The 21,660-nt window shown below is 33.7% G+C and overlaps 1 protein-coding gene across 2 annotated transcripts; it reads right to left on the reverse strand.

Annotated features, from left to right (window-relative positions):
* Positions 1–683: 683 nt before the first annotated feature.
* LOC125652561 (nose resistant to fluoxetine protein 6-like) lies at positions 684–21,660 on the reverse strand. 2 transcript variants are annotated; one of them, XM_048881886.2, is made up of 17 exons: positions 21,551–21,660; positions 21,179–21,270; positions 12,660–13,495; positions 12,123–12,325; positions 11,940–12,030; positions 11,684–11,768; positions 11,168–11,439; positions 9,313–9,498; positions 8,627–8,720; positions 3,647–3,745; positions 3,378–3,558; positions 3,187–3,266; positions 2,818–2,916; positions 2,182–2,320; positions 1,739–1,931; positions 1,145–1,287; positions 684–992 (listed from the first exon to the last, which is right to left on the reverse strand). In XM_048881886.2, exons 3-17 carry the CDS (start codon positions 13,474–13,476, stop codon positions 852–854), a joined length of 2,823 nt encoding a protein of 940 aa, XP_048737843.1. In that variant the 5' UTR covers positions 13,477–13,495; positions 21,179–21,270; positions 21,551–21,660; the 3' UTR covers positions 684–851. The 2 variants fall into 2 exon arrangements, with proteins under 2 accessions (XP_048737843.1, XP_048737835.1); XM_048881878.2 differs by lacking the exon at positions 21,551–21,660 and having other exon boundaries at positions 21,179–21,361.

Here is a 21,660-nt window from a genome sequence, read left to right on the forward strand (position 1 = left end):
TTGGGGGGGGGGGGGGGGGGGGGGGGATTAAACACCGTCCGACATTTACAACTCCTTTTGCCTATCAGTAAGGGTGAAATTGACAATTTTCATCTTACTCCAAATCGGTTCCGCATTGCTTCAATCTAACAGGCATGATTTTCCGTTTCGTTCCGTAGATAATATAGGAAAGCATACAACACATATAGATATGTAATCTGACAAGTCCTCCAGAAAACAAGGTGTTATTAAAGTTTGCATTGTGATTGAATTTTATGAGTCCTAGAAGATTCGGATGTGCAGACGTGTAATGTTTTCCAGGCACTTTGTATAAGATTATTATCAGATTATTTTCAATAAGCTTCTTCATATTTTTGTGACAAATTTCATTTCAATGTTCTCGTATATACTACAGATATAACATGTGGAATGTGAAGATAACGAACAGTGATTAATCTCATAACTCTTATAAAGAATACAAGATAGAGAGTTGGGTAAACACGGGCCCCTGGGGCCTGGACATACCAGAGGTGGGATCAGGTGCCTAGAAGGAGTAAGCATCCCCTGCCGACCTGTCGTGTATGATGCCTCATTCCGTAAATGATAGATACAAGCGCAAGCTACATGTATCATGATAAAGCAGGCAAAATATGTCGACTTTTTCATCTATATATACTTGACGTGTGAATAAAACGAACATCAGAGAAAATCATTTCTTTATTTAACATACTTCACAGCTCTTTTAAATATAACAAATTCGATCTATGATATATGGAATGGCAAATGTTAATGGAGTATTGAGTATTTTGATATTTCGACCCACGAAGCATTATTGAAAGCTCAAATAACTAGCTGCCTTGACAATGACTGTGTTATGATTGGGTTCCGACCCTTTTTCTGCATCCTCTACTCTTGAAAACTTGGAGTAAACGTACAAACGGTAGCTCTATTCCTACAGCGAACAGCACGCCTATCACATATGACGTAATCAGATGGCCTAGAAACGTGTATACCTGAAAATAAGAATAAACTTTTCGCATATTTGTGACATTATTCAAAATTAATCTGTTTTCAGAAATTATAAACATTCACATGTACGTATGTATAATTATCATGAAAGAAATAAACATTACACTTTGTCTTTGGTGAACATCGATTTACTTACCATTTCCAAAGAACTCATATAGACTAAGACCTTTTTGTTATAAACGAATGCAACCATAACAACTGGGTGAATCAGATAGACGACATATGACAATCGTGACAGGGGAAGAAAGCCTCGCCATGACAGAAACCAGTTCACAATACCTAAATAAAACGTGCAATTATTTGGTAAGCTTTTTAAGAATATACATTAAATGTTAATGCAATACAGAAAAAAAATCATAAATCAGAGTGCATATCATTTTTTATGTGAACAAATCGAAATATAATAATAAAATTTATATAGCACCTTAAGTAAAACAAATTACTCTAAGGCGCTTCACAAGGAAAAGAAGAGGCAAGCAACAATAGAGCACATTTAACGAAATTATATCCGTAAAATTATCAAAATGAAACACTGTAATTAAGATCGATAGCTAATTAAAAGGTTTTTGTAAATACGTTTAATCCTCATGTTAGGGATGTGTCTAATAATGTCAGAAAGGAACAAATGAAAAGCCATGATTTTGCTTAGTTTTCTGAATTTTAGTGTGTGCAGAAATAGCCAAGTATACATTAAATTATACATGTAACATTTCTATGCATAAAAACAAACCACCATGCTCTGTTGCACAAGCAAAAATAACCCAGGAGAGTGCCAAGGCCCAAACCACGTGGGACATAGCTTCATAAACCTCGGACTGAATTGGTGTCCAAGTGTAACCTCCTTCTTGATTCTTCGTATACGGTGAGTAAGCAAGTGTTATGAAAACCCCAAGAGCAGCTAACCATGCAAGAAGACTGAGGGCCTAATAAAATGACAGAAAAAATAGTAAGTACTGCCTTACAGTGAGGAATAACTAAAGATTCCAAGCTCTTTAAGTTAATGCACATCAATTATACATACAGAAGAGAGTGCATTAGGAATCTTAAAAATGAATAAATAAATCTATAACGTACAACTGAGATACCGGTATAAATCTATAACGTACATCTGAGATACCGGTATAAATCTATAACGTACAAATGAGATACCGGTACTCCAGGTCATTACAGTACCTTGTGAATCTTGACCTTTTTCTTAGAATCATAGTTGTCGAATAAGAACCCCAGAAGAATACCAATGCAATAGGCACCAACTCGACACCAAGGAGTGATGAAAACATTGTTCCAGTAGTCTCCGCCATCGGACATCATCCTGATTTAAGAGAAAATTACATGAACAACCAAACATTGCAAAGAGTTATTGTGGATATTTGAAAATATCGGGAAACATTCGTGATTATCGGAATTAATATGAGTAAAGCCAATCTAATATTGTTACCTCTATTTCATCTTTTTTATAACATATAAAGGTGGACATAAAACAATGAATTAAGACTAAAGTAAATTCTGGAGGTATGAGCAATGCAAGAATGAGCGGGAATTATCGAAAAGAAAAAAGAACTAAGTAACAATTTCATCACATAATTGCAATCCAAAATGTGACATAACACAACTAAAACTTGAATGTTGATCACGAACATTTGGTTCTAGAACGTTTTCATTTCCCACCATATCTTTCTTCTCGATCGAATAATGAAGATATCAAATCATGAATATTTTTTCAAAATATATAATTATCCACAACTCTTTTTCTGATTTCATTCAAATTTACAGAGATTGAAATAGACAATTTAAGACATGCTAACTCACGACAAGATATCCCCCGTGTATTTTTTCTCCTTGATCGCCGTCGCCACGACGCTTGCTATCAGAAGGAGGCAAACCATTAATCCTCCAAGGACAGAAGACCTTTTAAAATTTCAAATATGAATTTTCACTCTAGTATAATTAGTATAACGTGGTTAAAGCTAAAATAAGGTGACGTAGAAAAAGCTTAAGTATTTGATGTTTCGTTTTCTTTTGGAAGAGATGCTATAGGAGAGCAACATTATTGTTTTAGTTTGGTTTTGATCCAGTAATGCTATAATTTTTTCATATATAAGCAAAGCTTTAGCATCTAGATATCACACCAAATGGAAAATAAAATACTTATGAAAAGTAATTTAAAAATGTACGTACCACAGATAAAAAACAATGAGTATTGGTGTTATAAGGTAGAACTGCATGATGCAAGCCAGAAACCAAGACCATGGCATACACTATAAAATTAATATGAATTATGAGGAACTGTTGATTCCATATAAAACTAATATTGCACATGCATTTATATGACTGTGTTGCTATAATATAGACATACAGTGTGTTAGTACCTGTTCAAAGGCTAGAGTTCCAGATGTTCCGACCAGATTGTTTACGTACAGGATATGACGCCACCAATTGTCTTTACATTTATCGGCAACAGCAATAGAATTAGGATATAGAGGACCATCGCCGACATAATGGTAGAAATAGGTGTAAGTCATCAGTATGATAATATAAACAGGGGTGATTCTGAAAGTAAGAGATGTTTTTAAGTGTATAATGTCGCACTGACCTTTTTTTTATTCTCTATTGTATGAAATGTATTCACATCAGATACCTGATATATCTGTTGGAGTAGAAACCCAATATGGACTGCCACTTTAGTTTTCCTTTATGTAGACATTTGCGAAGAAAGTGGTAGGTGATTAGAAACCCACTACAATGTCAAAAGGAATCTATAACACCAATGGAAAGAAAACTAAGTATAATTTGAATGATTTTTCTGATGTAAAAGGGAGCTGTTTAAATTGTGGATACCTTATTAAAAAAACAATACCTAAACCAAACCAAACAAAAAAGCTAAAAGCACCTAACAACTGTTTTGACTTAATATAAATGTTTTTTCAATCTTTATTCCCATGAAAAGTTTGATCCCAGATTGTAACCCAAACCTACCCCCAAATGGTCACGACATGACATTAAGAGCTTGTCTACGAGAAAACCATGCAAAATGTGATGGCAGCAAGGTTGTCGGATCAACAACATATTTTGATTGTAATAAAGTACATCGATATCAAATACTTTGGCATATTTTTTTTCGGGGGTGTAGTCATTGGATAGGGATTTGCAGCCATGCTACTGAAAATAGCACTTTTGTTCTGACAAAAGGGTAAAATTATGTATATTTTACCCTTTCTATTTAAAAATTCTAACAGGTTATTGAAAATGGATTTTTAATAATTGACACAGTTTGTAAAACAACTGGATATACATATTCATATTGTTTAGTGGGACTCTAAAATTTTACTTTCGTTTAAGTGCACAAAGGTCACAAATTTGGCACGATTCCAGATTTTGATAAATTGCAGAAAATGATAACTTTTGAATCAACTAGTAGTCAAAACGTAACGCTTTGATTTATTCAAAATTACTTTCATCTTATAGAAAAGAAGCATATTTTCGATATATCAAAAATTTATCTTTGGACTCTAGATTATAGTAAATACATGTATATTAATACTTCAAGTTGGACATTTTTTCCTGCTTTTTATTCTGGTAGCCACCTAAACATGTTTGCCATGCATGGTCCTTGTTATCTTATTAAGTCTTATATAATTTTATGATTTCACATCAGATGACCAGAAGTATGTATCAATCATTTTTTGTTGCTATGGGTCCTGGTTGCCATGGTGACAGATTGCAAAATTTGAAAAAATAACGTTTTTCAAAAAATAATATGCATCCTATGAATAGTTGTAATTTAACAAAATTGATATTTGTGTACTTTTAAACTGCAATTTTTAAAAACAAATTTCATGCCAATTTATATTATGCTATATATAATAAATTCTTTATTTAGACAAGGTAGCACGATTAGTATAAATGACTAGTTTACATTGTGGTCCTACAGAGACTTAAATATACCACAAGCAATTGGATCATATTTCTTCATAGATTTGCTTTTCCCATGGATACAATAAGGATAAATCTATTTATTTTTTTTTAAATCTGACTGGTTATTGAAAACATTCTGAAATAATCAAACTCAGTCGCAAATACTAAGCCAGACAGCAATGTAACTTTTGAAAAGTTGTATGAGAGTCACAATATTGATATTCTAAAACAAATAAAATTGTTGCCATTGTAACATTTAGACCAATTTAAAGACTGACGTGCTTTAAGTTCAAAGGTAAAACTTGTATGAAGACAAAACTTAATAAATAACAAGAGTATAATACCCCAAATCTTTATCTTTTCCTCGGGACAGTTAACACGTCATATGAAGTTGTCAGGTACAATATATTAGATAAAAAGTACTTTGTGGTTAGGAATGTTTAGATGGCATCAAACTTTAACAAATGAAGTACCCAGAAAAAAAAAATTGAGCAGCAACCCTTGAACATTTAGAGAACATGCTTAATATGTACATATCAACAAGAGTTGTCAGATGACTGTACCTAACCGTTTGTTCAAAAGGTTAAAAGTTTTTTAAAAATAGGTCAAAGTCCAAGGTCGACGTTGACAGTTCTGATAACAACAGAAATGGCATCTATGTTTGAAACATCAAAGATCTATCACTCTTGGTTCAAAAGATATTTTATAACCAAGATAAAGTTTTGGAACAGTACGTCAAAGTTCAAGGCAAAGGTCGTTAGGTCAAACCAAAACAAATGTCTCTTCATGAGGCATCTATATATGTAAAATATCAAAGCCTTATCCCTATTGGTTTAAAAGACATAGCCCAGGTTGAAGGGCTTTTTTTAAAACATAGGGTCAAGGTCACAAGGTCGAAAGTCTTGGTACCACATCAAAGGTCTCTTCATGGGGAATCAATAAGGGATATATCAACACCCTAACCCCCCTTGGTTTAGAAGATATAACCCAGGTTAAAGTGTTTCCTTAAAGTGGCGTCGACTCCAACACTGGGGTCATTACAATACATGTAGCTCTCCGGATAGTCGTCCCGGTGAGCTAAAAGGAATGTGCATGTTCTTTTCTTGTCTTTCTTTTGTTTTTTATTCTTACATGTAGCGTATTATTCTACATTCTAAATCCATGCGAAAGGGTTCGAAGCAGCCATATTCAATACCGGAAATTAATGATTATAAACATTATATTGAGAAGAGAGGGGTGGTAATGGTAAAATGCTCTTAGATAGTGAATGACCTTGTTAAAATCATAAAATAATCAATAATGTTAAATATATCTAAATATATATATAAATGACATATAGCTTAAATACTAACTGACAGTAATCAAATAAATTGCACCGAAGATGAAAGTCAGATAATAATAACGTCCGAATTCGCACAAAAGTAAAGAAGTTCGCTTGTAATAATTGGAAATATAATTTGTAATCAAATGTATTGTTTATACCTGACCCGACTGGTATAGTATGTCCTGTCTAAACACATACAGTGTAGATAGGTGGAAAGGCCCCGTAGTTGACACTTATCACCAGGGCGGAGGGCGTGGGTGGCAAAGTTTTTATAGAACCCCCCAACCTCCCTAAAAATTACTTTTAACACAACCCGAAGCTCAAAATCCTCGATAATGATAATAATGTGGGGGGGGTCCAAGGATTTAATTCATCAGTTCAAGCTTCCATTTCAATTGTTTATTGATTGCCATAAAAAGTAGAGGGGGTAGGGGCGCTGATTTAGCTAAAGAGACCTGATCGAAATAATCTTCGGTTTCCCTGTCAGATAAATGATTTTTCCAAATTTTTCCCCGAACAATTTCTCATGATTAACAAAGTATAGTGACGATCCAAACTCTACCTACATCAATGACTTTAAGAAACTACATTAGTATGTACATATACGTAATACCATCAGTTTACAATATCTATATATTTGTTGTTGGTAAAATAGAGAAAGGTGTAAATTTTTGCATATTGAATCGTAACCTATGATTAAACATTGAGTATGTCTTACTGTTACATTGAGCACTGAAGAAGAAAGAAAGATACCGAGCAAACTGTTACAGTATACATTCTTAATTGAAAACACGTTATGCATTTTTATTTCACAATTTTGTTATTTTGTCCTGTCCTCATTACTCAGTGCATATATGTAAACTAATAGCAAATTTTTTTCGTCAATCATGATGGTAAATACATTTTGCAAATTCGGGGAGGGGGGGGGGGGGGCGCTGCACTAGATCCTCACATGCTCCATCTGGACTGACTATAGATGCATATTTTCTTTGATTTCTTCCATATAACATCTAAGCATTCTTGGTTAATGCATGAATTATCAAAGAAAGAACACTTTCAATTCTTCAATGACAAAATGCCTATGCACTGGTAGATCTACTAGTTTGCAGTATAACAGGACGAAGTACCGGATACTTTTTAAACCCTGCCAATATTTAGAAATTTCTGGATTACATTCACAGATACTGTTATGTCTTTCACTGATATCACATAAACATGATGTACAAATTCTCAAATCCCATTTCAAGTTGGAATCATAACATTCCATGATATTGCAATCATTTTGTGCCTTCTACGTATGAAGAGTGCATCAAAGGGGAAGTAATTCCAGCAACAGGTCTATTTCATTAAAATACCCCCTTTTTCATATAAAATAGTAGATTACTGGGATTTATTTATTAGAAAATGTTAAATCTACAAATAAAATTAAATTTCCAAACAATTTATGCATCCAATATCACAAAATTGAAATCTTTAATCTTTTAAAAGATAATTTTAAATGCTTAAAAATATTCATTTTTGTCAGTTTTTAAATTTTAATTGCAATTCAACGGTCAAAAGTCCAAAGTATATTTTTTTATATTTTACAGACAAGGATTTGATATTTAAGTTTTATACACTTTTAAAGAAATTTAAGCGTTACTTTTGCAGCAACACCTATTTCAAAATTGACCATATAACACAAAATTAAAAAGTTTGGCACAACGCCAAATTACAGGCTCCATGTAATCTCTATATGGACACTTATGATGTCAAACATGATTTCTCCATAAGTGGTTTACATGGAAATATCATTTTAAAAAATCCATTCTTTTCATAAGTCTTCAGAATTGATTTGCATTTTTGAAAAAATAAAACCCTAATATTTAAGGATTTTTCTTGTGTTCAAAGATTAATCCGCGTGTAAATACAGAATGCGCTGTTACTAAAAAATAGAAACGACCTATCAATAAATTGACCTCAAATTATAATTATTCCAACCATATATTCCAATGATATAAATGATTAGAAATGATATTGATAACGACCATTTCCTTCATTTTTATATATTTGCATGGTTTTCTCGTAGACAAGCTCTTAAAGAACTAGTGTTGCTTCATAACATGCACAAATCTTCAACGAAATCAAGGGGTACATATGATTATCATTTTCATTGTAAAATGACATTGTAGGATAATGTTTTAATAAACAATATACTGACTTAGAAAACAATTATTGATCAATTAATCAAATCCATGCATCTATATTAAAAATATTAAGTTTATTTACTTATTCTTATGTACTTTATGATTAGTGATTATGACATGTAAGTGTTGCTTCATTACATGCACAAATCCCCATCCAAATCAAGGGGTCACATATAATGATTATTTCCTATACCTGATGACGAAGAATGAGTCAATAGCAAAAGGTGCAGTGTAAACTGCCTGGAAAGCGAAATTCTTCAACAGCCCCACGCCTTCCAATAAGTTACCTGTTACAATAAAGGACAACACAGAATGATTGGAGTCTGGTTGCATTTCCAATAGTTTCTACACCAAACATTTTTGAATTACCGAAGAAGTAGTTAGTGTACATATTTGAACGGATACACTAGATATCTTTTCAAAACTGGTGATACCATTACTATGGTTATATGAAAGGTGAAGATACCGATGTCACTTGATTTGATATTGTTTAACGTCCCACTCTGGAATGTTTCACTCATATGGAGACGTCACCACTGCCGGTAAAGGGCTGCAATATTTAGGCCTATGCTCGGCGCTAACGGCCTTTGAACAGGGAGGGATCTTCATCGTGTCACACCTGCTGTGACACGGTACCTCGATTTTTGTGGTCTCATCCGAAGGACCACTCCATTTAGTCGCCTCTTAAGACAAGCAAGGGGCACTGAGAACGTATTCTAACCCGGATCCCCAACGGATGTGAAGATAACGAATAGTGTATATTATATCCATCGCTAATTACTATTCATCTTTATAATAATCATTGGATAACATCTATTCGTAATTATGATTATCATTATCTAACCTGTAACCGGTGCTTTATGATAATGATTATCTAACCTGTAACCGGTGCTTTAGTTATAGAAAGAGCTGCATACAGAAAGGAGTTTCCTAAAACTATCCAAGCGAGACTGAAAAATCGTATGCCGTAAACACATTGGATGGAATCTTTTGGTTGATCGAAAGACATCACGTCAGGTATGTTTTGATACAAGGAAAATGCCTTCGTGAGTTTCTTCATAAAACCTGGAGGAAAAAATCCAGAAAACCTTCAATGATAATTCCATTCTTTTAAAGAACAGTTTGTTTTTCAAATTAGCAGAAATATAATTCTACTGTATACCAAACGACAAAGTTTTTAACTGTTTCATGTACTTACTTCCAATTTCAACGGTATATACACCAATTTTAATTTAAAGATATATTTAAGACATAGAATTGTTTTTCAAAATACACGAAGGTATGAACTGTGATGCTTCAGACCGACATACTGGTAAGTTGAAGGACGTCGGCATGAAGCCTTGCAGTTCACACCCTGATGTATTTTCTGAAATGAAATTTATTTCTCATATTTATATTCCTCGTTGCAAAGCACGCGTATTGTCTTCGTTCACACTACGTCATAACCGTGGCTGTATGACTAAGAAAGCCTTCGACTTACTGAATATTTATGTTCATATATCATTTGGATTTTTAAAAAAACCACTCGTAGATCATCGCGTGGCTTGAATCGGAGTAATCAGAGGATTGCTGATGAAAAAATACAATAGTCAATCAAAATAAGTTTACAGATTTTACAAGCATGCCCTTTGTTGTTGGATTTTATTTCCTATATACATGTAGCTATTTATTTGACTTCCTTCTAAAAGAATGATATGTAAGGTTGTTTTTGGGGTCTGTTATTTACCAATAAATGCTACATGTTTTGCCTATATCATAATATCAAAAACTTATCGTGATTGTGATTGGTCAATGAATGATTGTGTCATAGCATATTAAATATTCATGAAAATCGAGGGTTTTGCTGATTATATAGCCACGGGTTGAGGTAGGATAGGTACTCATGGAATCTGTAAGCGTGGTTTGCAACGATGATTTGCATTCTATTTTCATTTTTGTCGGAATTTCTAGCCGTTGAAATAGATGTACTATATTTATCAAGTACATATGTATTCATATGCACATTGTTCAAAACTGCAGCGCGTTGAAGAGGAAAAGTGGTAAAGAGATCGATGGCAAAAACATTGAAAATGTAAATATTATAATTTATCAAAATGATAGTATCAAGCAGCTGCAGTGCCTATATGAATCTTCTTATGAGATATTTCAAATTTCAAACATTTCGGTTGAGCATCACTGAAGAGACATTATTTGTCGAAATGCGCATCTGGTGCATCAAAATTGGTACCGTATAAGTTTTACATTATGACCCCTGGGTCGAGACCTCTGCTGGTGGACTGTTAGTCCCCGAGGGTCTCTACAGCCCAGTAGCTAAGTACTTCGTTACTAGCTTGAAAATACGGATGTATATTTAATTGCTGTTATAAAATTTAGAAATTCATTTCAAAATTAAGGATTATCTCCCTCGTGCATAGCTCTCATCCTTGGACGAATTTGGCTCCACTTGTTTGGCATGCTGTTTTTGGCTATATTTAGATCTAAATCTTCATAGTTATTTCGGATTTCAAACATTTCGGTTGAGCATCACTGAAGAGACATTATTTGTCGAAATGCGCATCTGGTGCATCAAAATTGGTACCGTATAAGTTTTACATACAAGATTGATACAAGTTGTAGATATTGAAGGGTTGTTTAGTTATATATAGTTAGAATAAATCGTTTAAAAATGGTCAATGATACATGTATACGTAATGTTTGAATGAAATATTATGGTAGTAAATGTTGTTTATACGACCTTCGTATTTTTCATCTAATACTAATGAGTCCATCGAGTCATTTTCATCGTCCATAGTAGTCAGATGACCATTTCTTGTTACATGGCCGTTTCTTTTTTCTGCTGAAAAATTTGTTTCTTCCATATCCGGATGGTCCCCCTTTCTCTCATAGGCTTTTGGTAATGAAGGGGTAAACGTAGTTAGTTCCTCGTTTTCCTCATCGTCGGAGAATCGGTAGACGTGAAATAAAGTCGCCATTACGCAAACAAGCACTATAGCACCAAGAATAACGCTGAAAAAGTATGTAATATAATTGCTGGATATTGTTCAAAAGAGATTGATGAACAAAATTACATATAAGAGTCAATCAAGTATGTGCACTTCTTTCGATATCATATCAGAATTGCATCTTCTCTTTTTTCATCATCTAATCAATAATTTTGAAGAATATTTGGCAGTTCTGTCGATATCATATCAGGATTGCATATTGTTTCTTTTATTTTCTAATCAATACTTTTGAAGAATATTTGACTTACATTATTATAATGGTGTCCTTGCCTTCAATACCAAAAGATCTGGAGCATTCCACAAAAGGTGTTAAGTTTAAGGTTTTGAGAAAACCTGAAAAAATAATTTTTAGTTATTTTGCTTTAAATCATTTCATTTATGATCACTGAATCAAAGGTGAAGATAACGAAAACTATTTATAACAATAAATATTACATGTAATTATTATGTGCACTTCAACTGAGCTTTGACTGTATGTTTAAGTTGCAAGCTGTATCAATTTACCTAGTTTGAATAGTTCTGAAACATCTCCGTCCTGACAAGAGGCAGGAAGACACAAGCCCCAGGTCAATGTAATCGGAACTCCGAATGTGTTCTGTTTGAAAAATACAATACAACCAACGATCAGTCAAAGTAATCACATGCAATCAGAATAAATGGTGTATTGAAAGACAAAAGAAACCTTACCACGTCCCCTATCAAGGCTTTGATTGATGCCATCAGGTTATCTGGAATGTCGAATGTCGCTCTGCAGTATTTGGTAGCCGTGGTACGGAGATCTCCGGCACCAGTAAAATTAGGTGTGATGCCCAAACACTGGTCATAAGAACCAATGAAATGAAGATTACCTGTGAGTGTACCGGTTGGAGGTTTACCAGCAGCATCGAACACTAAAAGGAAGCAACATTAGGCAACATGTAAACATTTCACTGTATCGTATTCCAGATAGATCGTAGCGTGGGTATGAAGGGAAATGTAACGATTAACAGAAATACGTATGAAAGGTAAAGAAAATGAACAGTGATCAATCTCACAACTCCTATAAGCAATACAAATAAAGAGTTGGGCAAACACGATGAAAATTGAATTCAGATTTAGTATGCTATCATTTATGCATTGATTCTTCATTGATTTTTTATAGCAACTATATAGTTGATATCTATGAGGGAAATATTAACAACGTGTTTTGAAGTCAGTATTTTTTTAAATCAGTGTTTGCCTTACTTTCAACAGCCCATTTAGATCCTTGAAATAGATTGTTCAGAAACGTCATGACGTCACTGTAACACTGGTCTCTCAGTGGTCCAGTCTGAGGCTGTGGCAGGTGTTCCTCTACAGGTGTTAACACGGCTTGAAGGACGCTTCCTCCTAAGCGTAGCAAACTGAACTGTTTCCAGAATTTTATTTCAAGAGCTAGAGTATCATTATTTGCTATCTCAGATGTGTTTACGGAGTTTATTTCCTTAATTATAGTACCCAAAACTTTTTCTCCGTAGTCTTTTAGGAATTTTTCCGAAAATGCTATTGCTTTGGGAATAGTAGAGTCGAAATATTTGGGATTTAAACCATTATTGATGAAAATAGGTTCCAATATTGTATCCACTGCGCGCATGCCTGTGTGCAACAGGTCAAGTCTTTCAATGAATCCATCCATAAAAACACTACCATTACTTGGGTCTAGACCAGTAATATTAACATGATTTATTTCATCCACGATATCATGTGTAACGTTTAAAACTAGTTTGCTCTTGAGAGCATATGGTAGATTGTTTAAAATCCATGGTAACATATGTTGGTAGATTTGTGGTTTGATGTGACCCATTTCTGATATCAAGGGGATGGCTCCCAGGAAAAGATGTTCAAGGTTGTCAAAAATCACAGGTTCCCCGAGAAAGTTTGAAAGCGATATAAATTTCGCTGTCATGTTAGATAGCTTTAAAATAGATGACAATTGATCGAGGAACTGGGTTTCGACAGATTGTATGTTTCCCCAGCTGATGAATATAATCAAAGTGAGTGGTAAAAAACCCCAAAGTCTCATGCTGGAACCTAGGAATTATCTGAAACGAAGACATATTATATTAGCAATGTTAAAGAGTACCCCCCTTCAATAATTTTTGTATTAAAATACTTATCTAATTATTTGAACCCCAATCCTGCAAAATCCATGTATGTAGGATTTATGGCTTAGCTAAAATTCATTAAAATGTCAAACCTCGGTGCAATTAATCTTATCCTCGACAGTTTCCGCTGTCATCGGCTATGTGATGTCATAATTGTGAATACCTGTACCGGCAATCTCCGTCGCTTTACAAACATTGCGAGTAAGAAAACATCTTCTGGGATGCTCACAGTGAGACAAGTAAGGGTAGAAGATGTGTTACGGGTGTCCCTGCACTATATTCCATTTAAGAAAGAACCAGATTTTGTTCCAAAATGTACTGTCTTTGTTAAACTAAAGAGAAAATGGCCAGAGAGGCCATGTAGACACTCTAGTATGCTGGAGTTACATTTTGTTGATTTCTGTTATCAATTATAACATGAATTCCAAATTTTTCACAGGGAATTCCAGTAAAGTAGAATGATACTTTAAATAAGTAATGATACTTTAAATCCTGGTCAGTTCTAACAATACACCACCCCAGTGTTTTGGGGAAAGAAACAAAACAGAATCACTGATGAAGAGGAGGATGAATCCAATGAGGTACAAGAAAAAGCAAAAAACGGTAAAAAGGGGTTTTGTAAAACAGGAACAGATGGTAATTCCTATTTACTTATTTCATCTCTCTCTCTCTCTCTCTCTCTCTCTCTCTCTCTCTCTCTCTCTCTCTCCACTTATATGGATAATGATACTTATGAATGGCTTGAGTGGATTTATGTGTTTTATTATATTTCAATATGAAAAAAATATGAAACATTTTCCAGTAGTTTTACTTTATCTACATTGACTGAATAACATTCCGAAATTCTTATAAAATTATGAATGCATATATCATATGAGGATAATCTATCATTAAAAAAATAATTGCGTAAAAACAGAATAAATACAAGATCATCAACCAAATACATCAAAAAAATGGATGCACAATGTACAATGCCTAGTATTGAAAACACAGTGAAACTACAGTAAGCTTGAACTTTATTTTAGGAAAATTTGGAGGAATTGTCTATTTCAATTCAAGATCATACCTAACTTAACTTTGTAATCACCTAAATTGTCAATACATCTATTTTTAAAATCTATCTGTCAAAATTACTGATCTCTGTTATGATCAAATTTAGGACAATTGAAATATTCACCAATTTCTACTACATGTTTTGTTCGACTGGATAATTTCTGCATTGTCAGATAAATCTTCATCGTCGAAAATTGCGTAAGGCTCATATTGGCAAGGGAGAATGCTACGGTCAGTGTTCTATGGTGCAATAGCAACAAAACTTTCATCTTCTCAGTCTGTTTGAATGAATCTTTACTAGAATTTCCTTGATTTGTAATATCTTCCTCAACATCTAAATCAAGCTAATCACTATTTTCTCCTAATACTTCAATTTCATTTGACTCAGAGGTCATGATGCTAATTTGAATGATAAGGCCCGTGGGCAAATTTGTTACGTAGCGCATTCCACAACTGATAAAGACCTTTTTTCTGATTTGACACTCGTGTGTTTACGTGAGAAGGTAGAAAATGGTACATTTAATTGCTTGTGTCTGCTAAACCATTGCAGATATTGAGATGCATATCTTCTTTTCTTCAGGACTCTTAAACAGTAGACTTCTACCTTTAGGCTCTATGGTTCATACAGTGAAAATGTATGATTTCTAGCCTCTCATACTTTAAACAAATAAACCAAAAATATAGCAACGATTAGGAGAGAAGCCTGTATCAGAGGTGTTGTAGTACTTCCGAAGTAGAAAATAAGTCTACTAAAATGATCTTTAGACGCATGTAAAAGCTCGTATGTGAATACAGCGTCAAATAAATTTACAGGTATTGGTACTACTCGTATTTAAATAAATAATGTTCTAAATGCACAAGTAGCAAAAAGAGCAATTTGTTGATTTTAACGATTAAACCAAGTTGTTTTCCAATAAGCAGAAAAAAACTTGCATTCTTGAAACAAATGAAACCTTATGTTATTTGAAATTTGTTTTCTTCTCTTTAAACATACATGTATCGCTTTGGAGTTTGTCTCAGGGATGCATACATTTGTAAATTGGGAAAAATTGATATTTTTAGTTCGTCATTTTGAATACTAGTATCAAACTGTAGGTGTAAATTTCATCCCTCCTGAAATGGTACATAGAATACTACATATTGGTCGTATTCTATTGTAAGACATATTCATATTCTCAAAAATATACCATTTACAAAAACAATTTAATGGATGTAACATATACATTTACTTATCACTCTTTAATAATATGAAAACAATGAGGCTAATGCACCTAACAATTCGATCTCTTCAAATAATTAAATGAATTATTCCTCTCTTCAATTGCATGTATATTGCAATGCACTCCGATTCAGTTAATGCGCGCAATACTTGAATAATTGCTTTCTTCAAATCAATTAATGATATCATTGATTCAATTGATGTACAAAATAATTCATTGAGTTTAAGAGAGAGAGAGAGAGAGAGAGAGAGAGAGAGAGAGAGAGAGAGAGAGCAAGTACATGTAAATGATTAGAGATGTCTTCATTTCAACGTATCCACAATCGAATTAAATATCTCTTTAATTGAATTGCTACTCTCTTTAGAAAAAATTATACGTGTATTAATTCCTTAAACAAAAGCCTTGTAACTATTCAAAGATATCTTCAATTGAATTAAAGAGATCATCAAATTATTTATACCAAGCTTTAAAGAAAACTATTTATACTTAGCTCCAAATGTAATTTTGTGAGCAATATTTTCACCATATCCATACAGTAATCAATTGAATTGATGAGAGCAATGATTGCATTGATGCGCGCAGCAAATCAATTATTGCTCTCATGCATTGAACTAATGCGCGCATCAAATCAATTATTGCTCTAATGGATTGAATTAATGCGCGCATCAAATCAACTATTGTTCTCATGAATTGAATTGATATTCTCATCAATTGCATTGTTAAGAGCAATAATTAATTTGATGCACACAATAATTGAATACGAGATGATATCTTCAAATAATTAAAGATACCTGTGATTTGTGTTTATGTTAATTTGACACTCCATATATTTCATTATTTTTTTTCTCTCGTATTTGTTTTCTGCATTTTCATCACAAATCATGGCATGAACTTTGCAAGGTTTATAAAATGCTAGGCTTTAAAAAAAATATCCGTTTAAGGGCTTGAATGGGCACAGAAACAAATGTTTCATTAAGATCAAAATGTTTGACAGATTTCTATCAATCTATGTACATGTAGTTAGAATCTATATTTAGACACACAATTTTTATTGTTGCAGCTTGTCTTTCAGGAAATATGGAGCCCAGCGTTGGACAAACAAAATTTTCTATCATAAAGCTGTACTCAAAAATAGATATATATTATAAATAGACAATCTAAATCTGCAATTGTTGCAGCTTGCCGTTCAAAAAATATGTAGCCAAGCTTTGGATAATCACTCAAAAATAGATATATGTGTATGGTATTTGTGTAAATAGACAGTTTATCCTGGACAATGTTTTCCCAGAATACAAACCGTGCAAATAAGCTGCCTCATGTGAAAATACTGAAAATGGATTTCTTATTTATGATATCATAATTCCTGTTTTACGTCATTTTTTTAATCAATTGGAGAATGACAACTTTGAGAATGACAACTGAGTTGCAAGAGGATTCTTGAACTAAATACCTTTCTTTTTATTTTCTTTAAAACGGTATGAAGAATGTGAAATTGAATGGGCAAGTAGAGCTCTGACCATAATCCTATATGAAATACATGATTCCTAGGCCTAGAACAACATTGATGCTAAGGTTGAGAAGTATGTTTCTTTATTTCGTTTAAAATCTTAACAAGTATAGGTATAATGGGCATGGATATATCTACTACATAAAAGGTGAAGCTAACGAACAGTGATCAATCTCATAACTCCTACCAGCAATACAAAATCGATAGTTGGGCAAACACGTATCCCTGGAAACACCAGAAGTGGGATCAGGTGCCTAGGAGGAGTAAGCATACCCTGTCGACCGGTCACACCCGCCGTGAGCCCTATATCCTGTTCAGGTAAACGGAGTTATCCGCAATCAAAAGCAGTGTGCCAAGAACGGCTTAACAATCGGTATGAAACACATCAGACAGCATATGACCCAATGATAGGTTGTATTGACGAACTGGATTGTTACAACGACCATAGAATTTGCGAAATGCTGACTTCAATCGAGACTGTTGAAACCCATGTATCATCAACTTGTTTGTCAGTAGTTTACCTCGATTTAAAAACTGACTATACGCAGAACAAGCTCTTGCATATCGAATCAGTGAGATGTATAAACACCATATGCAGGTGATAATGGAATACTGCTACATAAATATGGGAAGTTGACGATGGAGAAGCTGAAATCATCCCGTTTGTCATACAGTTGAGTTGTCAATTTGCCGTTAATGTCTACTTTCAATACAATATCTAAGTATGAAGCAGAAGTAGACGACTCTGTGTTGTCCTTTATTTCGAGCTCACAGGGATATATCAAATCGACATATGAATGGAATTTATTATTGTTAATAAACAAAACGTCATCGATATATCGAAATCTCGAATTGAAGGCCACAGCGAGAGATTATTTCTTCTCACGTAGAAGTTTTTGAATAAATTCTGCTTCATATGAATATAGAAACAGGTCAGCTGAATAAATTCTGCTTCATATGAATATAGAAACAGGTCAGCTAACAAAGGAGCACAATTCGTGCCCATGGGAATTCCAACAGACTGTTGGAAGACCTGATCACCAAACACCACGAAGATATTGTCAATGAGGAACTCTAGCATATTTTTTATTTCAACTTCAGAGTACTTGTGCGTGGAATCAGAGTGGTGTTTAACAAAGCAAGTTTTTGAATAACTGATCACTAGATATGAATATTTCCGTTTTCCATTTTTGTTGACGAAGCAACTCTCTATGATGTCAAAAAATCTAGTCCTTATTTCATCGTGAGGAATGGTCGTGTAAAGTGTTGAAAAGTCATAGGTTTTAATGTTATTGATTTGTGGAAAATTCTGCGATTAAAAGTTTACTAAAAGTTCTTTAGAATTTTTTAGAATCCACATTTGATTAACACCACTTCTGGCATCTGTAGTCGCACAGTAAGTTTGAAGTTTCTCCCTCACAGCTGTTAATATTTTCGTGAGGAGCAAAGATAGGGGCTTGGTAGAGTACTTACTGGATCCAGCAATGTATCTTTATTTGTAAGGGTTTTTATGTAGTTTAGGAATCCAGTATAGGTACGGTAACTCATATTCATTCCACCCATTGACTGGGATATTAAATGTATCTAAAACTGAAGCATGGTTTTGAAGAACTTCATTTTTTGAAAGGACAGTTGGAGTATAAGTACGATTACCAAAAGTGGAATTAATGCCAAGTTCGTTGAAAATACAGTTGTAATAATGATCCTTACAAACAAAGACAATGTTATTACTAGTTTGTCAGCTGGAACCAAAACATATTCCTCATGTAACCTATCTAATTGTTTTATCACTTCTGGTTTACTAAACACAGAGGGATATATGGTAGGTACTTTTGTTTTCATATGTAGAATGCGGGATTTTAATATTCCTCTTATGCTTTTAACCCATTCTGACAATGTATCAAGTTATTCTTTTTCATATTTCGCCCATCGTCTGGCATAATCTTCGACATGATTCATAATAGAGATGACGTTCTGTCGCCAATTAAAAGACCGAGGTTCTCTGTATTTAGGACCTTTTAGAATAACTGATTTGAGGTCCTCATTTTCAACTATATCAACATCACCAGTAATGACATGTCCAGCTGGACTATAGTTGAAAGAAGATGAAGAACAAGAACACGTAGGTGGATTACGTATAAGATGGTCTATAGGCACTGCAAAGTTTGTTTATAATTAAAAAGTTTGGATGCAATAGTAGAAGTATAGCTGTAAGAAATATAGGGTGTAGACTTGAACTTGAAAAAAGTTGGAATACACGACTGAACCCTTTTATGATGAAGAATGTTGCTTATGTTGACGGCATTTATTCCTTTGTTGGTATATTGGAGCTTAAGGAAATGGCGGCATGATTTGGAAGGAATATCATCCATGGTCCGTGCTGGTTTAAAGAGCATGTGATGAGCAACATCCATAATCATAGAGTTCAGTCTATATTCAGGTGTTGAAAAATTCAAGTGTAGACTAGCCATAGCTTCTTCAAATAACATGTATAAAACTCTCAATGGAACAGAATAAAGTTTTGTACGAATATGATGTGGACCTAATTGTCTGTTGGCTTAAGGCAAAAGTGAATCAAACGTGACATCATTTATACATTGTCTTTTATATGAACGATGTCCATGACTGCGTTTCCGTCTTTGGTTATGGGGGAAAGAGTTCCATCACATTCATGTTATTTCCTTGTGGACTAGTCAAATTTCCCACATTATATACATTATCATTGCATCCATATGGAAATGCAGTGCCTAGGGTCCTGATCCAGTGATCTTCTCATTGTCTACGAAAAGGGGTGCTTAATCTTGGATTGTTTGTGTGATGGTATTTTTTTCTCTCCAAAATCCTTACCCTCATCAACAAGATGGAATGGTCCGGTGCATTAAAATGCTTGTAAAGAAGTTGGTTACCACCATTATTAATTTGAAATATGTGCCCCGATATTCTTTTATTAAGTGAACCCTTGGTTTCTCCCACATAAATTAAGCCACACAGGTTACACTCAATGGCGTAGACAGCGTTAGAAGATTTACAAGTCAAATTATCAAAAGTTTTGGTACAGAAACTACGTCCAGTGAGATTACTATTAAATGAATTACTAGTGATCAGTATATCACAAGTTTTGCAATTTTTTGCAGAACATTTTGAGGTTGAACACATGGGGTCTAAAAAGGAATTATCAAAAAAAAAAAAGGAACACAACAGTCTTTAATTTGGGTATATGAATTTTGGTTTCTGTACCAAAGCTCACAATCTGACGATTGTACATAAGACAAATCTTTGATCATATATTTGGGTTATTAACAGCATGCCGTGGCTATCATCATTTTTATCATCATTTGTCAATAGTATTTATGTATAATAATTATTGACATGACCTAGATTTCCTGATATATATGTGATCGTTCGTAGTAAACAAATGATACATATACTAGTAAGTATACTGGGAGCGGATCCAGAACACCTTCATGCTAATTTAAGTGGTACTTTCTTACACCAACAAAAGCTGAATTACAGATCCCACATTGCCTAAATCATCTTTTAGTTGAGAGCGTTAAAACATTTCCAACAAAATAGGTGTAAAATCCCCTCTAAACTCATACATATGTCATTCTACAATTCAACATACAAATGTAATGATAATAAATGGGTCGTTTATCTACAAGTAATCCATGTCATCCTACAAAATGCAATCAATCTGTCAACGAAATTCAGGATCATGATTATTTACATATACAATATTCATCAAAAGTACCGTCTCCATGAATACAGTTTAGATTATCAGCGATACCATTGATAGCAACTGTAATGATTTAGAAATATGGTGTAAATAAATTTAATTACCTTGAAATCGTATTGCGAGGCAGAACCACGAAACCTTCCACGACCTTTAATTCTTTGAACTCGCTCAAAAACCAGGTTAAAACCAGAAATCCCTTAATTAGAATAAAGAATCATAAGTGTGTCACTTGGTTGATTTGGGCGTATTACCATCTTATCATACACTCTGTGCGCTTTACGTATAACGTCTTTTTATCAATAGTTAGTTTACTCTGTCTGATAACATATTTAAACATGTAGCAATGAACGAATAAAAAGTAAGAAAAAAAATTATTTGTGAAATTACTTGTGGAGGAGCCCCTCTAAAGGTTAATTCAGGTTACAGGTATGTACACGTGTAGTTATATAAATCATAGCAAACGTTCTTATACTTACTATGAAAGGTGAAGATAGCAAACAGTGAGAAATCATACGAGATAATGTACAAAATGATCTTAGAAGTATCCCCAAATAACAACATGTACCAATATTTCTTATTGATAAAA

This window comes from Ostrea edulis, chromosome 1 (genome assembly GCF_947568905.1).
Source record: "Ostrea edulis chromosome 1, xbOstEdul1.1, whole genome shotgun sequence".
NCBI classification, from domain to species: domain Eukaryota; kingdom Metazoa; phylum Mollusca; class Bivalvia; order Ostreida; family Ostreidae; genus Ostrea; species Ostrea edulis.